The sequence below is a fragment of the Protomyctophum bolini genome, assembly GCF_963924005.1.
Source record: "Protomyctophum bolini genome assembly, chromosome: 12".
Lineage (NCBI taxonomy): Eukaryota > Metazoa > Chordata > Actinopteri > Myctophiformes > Myctophidae > Protomyctophum > Protomyctophum bolini.
Window position 1 is genome coordinate 24,236,543 of NC_137873.1, and position 2,500 is coordinate 24,239,042.

The following is a 2,500-nucleotide window of genomic DNA, read 5'->3' on the forward strand; positions in this document are numbered from 1 at the left end:
TGTCTGATCTTATACATACTCACCTTATACACATACTCATATTTCATACAATTAGAAAATCCTCTTTTCTCTCTGTCAGACTCCTTACTTCTGGACCAGTACCAGGTGGCCTGCCTCAGAGCTAGACTATGGTGAGTACTGACTGTGGTTCTCAACCTTTTAAGACTACTACTGTCTGCTTTGTACATTATTTAGCAACATCTTTTTTTCTTCTTCTGAATCGGCCTCAGGCCAAAATGGGTTAAGATCATAGATCCATTCCTTGCATGACATATTTCCAGCGTTCCTTTTTATAGGTTCAATACGATGGTGGTATCCCCAACCTGTTCCATGGGGAACCCCTACCGCTCACATAATTGCATTGATGGCCCGTGGGACCATAGACTTGGGCCATACAGTAGTTAACTACCTACATCAGTACCACCACAGAAAAGACTCGGCTTGTCCCTTTGAGTCTAATTTTACACACTCAGGTTTATATCAACACTGGGGATTTCACTATGCATGGGTATACCAGATCGGGTTAAAGATGAGCACTGCTGCAGCAGGATACATCCACTTGAATTCGGAATAGTAATGAATATAGTGGAAATGCACACCCATCTAATGTTAGTTAATGATAGGGGCTAACTTCACATTTTTAGACAGAAATGTTACAATTTAAACACATGGTAATACTTCAATTCATCAACATAGCATAGCATAGAAACAAAGTGCCTATGGAGGTTTTTATTATTCACACTGTGATTCAGAGCTCTTTAAGTCACCATGGTCTTGTCTCTCATCTCTTCTGTCTAGCAATTTATTTAGCCAAGAAGAACATAAGGAAACAGGGTGAACTGATAGAATATGAAAAGGTGAGTTGGTGTAATAATGCCCTGTAATTCAGGAGGGAAATCTTTGTGTACATCCATGTACTGTGAATCTAAATGTCATTCTGTTGAATACTCTCTCTCTCTCTCTCTCTCTCTCTCTCTCTCTCTCTCTCTCTCTCTCCCTCCCCTTCCCTGTCTCTTGTTCTCTCTAGGAGAGCTACAGTCTGTTGCACAAGAGAATCAACCACACCTGGGACTTTGTTGTCATGCAGGCAAGAGAGCAACTCAGGTAAACAGTAAACACACATACAAGCACACACACACACACACACACACACACACACACACACACACACACACACACACACACACACACACACACACACACACACACACACACACACACACACACACACACACACACACACACACACACACACACACACACACACACACACACACACACCATACACATGCACGCATGCTTTCTTAAACCCACTCCCTTTAGATTTCTGACCACTCCCGCCTGCAAGGATTACAACATTTGACCGCCCACACGCCCCACAGTTAATTCCTGGTAGCCGCTACAAAAAATTAAGTCCCATTTAGTCCTGCATCATCCCACGATTTTCTCATTTAGTCCTGCTAAACCCGCAATACAGCACCACGGACAGCAACAATATTGGCCTCTTCTTCCTGCATGCTTGTCAGTGGTTTTTAGGCTAAAAATATTAGCTATTATTCACATATCCTACCTGTCGGAAATTAACAAGTAAAGTACGACAAGTGACCACACAAAAACATGACATAACTTGTCTTGGGGCCTTCCACTGTCATTTTTGTTTCAGGGCTTCTAAGCAGAGGCGGAAAGCTGACAGGATTGTTCTTGAATGCCAGGAACAAGCATATTGGGTCGTCAACAGACCTCCGGTATTCCATTCAATTGTGTTCTTTCACTTTCATTCAGTGCCACTGCTCTATGTACTCACAAAGTGACCTATAGATGCAAGATCCAAGATCCAAACTAAGTAGTACTATATAGTATATACCACACTATACTACAGTGGTTCTCAACCTTTTCAGACCGTGACCCCCAAAGAATCATATTTGAACTTTGGACCACCCACCCTGATAAGGTCAAGGTCAAGGTCAAGGTAAACTTTATTGTCCACAAGGGAAATTTGTTTTGGGCTTTCACCCCAGCTGCAGCCACACATAAAACATCAAAGACTAAGCACTTGGAATTGTAGGTGTTTGTTGAGGCATTCAATTTAGTTTGACTCGGTTCCACAGATACATATTGTGAAAAATGCTGATCTACAAGCTCACGGTTGCGAGGCGTTTTCCCCCTTGAGTAAAAGATGAACTATTTATAAAATAAGTACAATATTTAAGGTGTTTTTAACTTGAGTTATAGAGGGCTGTCTTTCAGAAGTCTAACTGCTTGGTATATGCTCTTTATGTCTGGCCCTTAAAGCTATGGTATTTGTTCATTGTATTTCATTTCTTTTTTAAACAGACGCCAGAGGGTTAGTGTACTACTAATACTAAAGTACTGCACTGTGCTATTAGGTATATATTATATGTAAACGGAGTACTATACTATAGTATACTATGAGCATTACAATCAGTTACAGTATGCTGTCTATGCCATTGTATACATATAGTATACACAGACACGACAC

At 41.1% G+C, this 2,500-nt stretch overlaps 1 protein-coding gene across 1 annotated transcript in view; it reads left to right on the forward strand.

Moving 5' to 3' along the window:
* The window catches only part of rgs11 (regulator of G protein signaling 11), a gene marked incomplete at its 5' end in the record, with an annotated part of 10,859 nt that overhangs the window by 2,839 nt on the left and 5,520 nt on the right, over positions 1-2,500 (forward strand). Inside the window, 4 exons of the mRNA XM_080778479.1 lie at positions 80-131; positions 799-857; positions 1,028-1,104; positions 1,664-1,745. Coding sequence (XP_080634605.1) covers positions 80-131; positions 799-857; positions 1,028-1,104; positions 1,664-1,745 — 270 coding nt within the window. The remainder of the gene's footprint in view (positions 1-79; positions 132-798; positions 858-1,027; positions 1,105-1,663; positions 1,746-2,500) is intronic.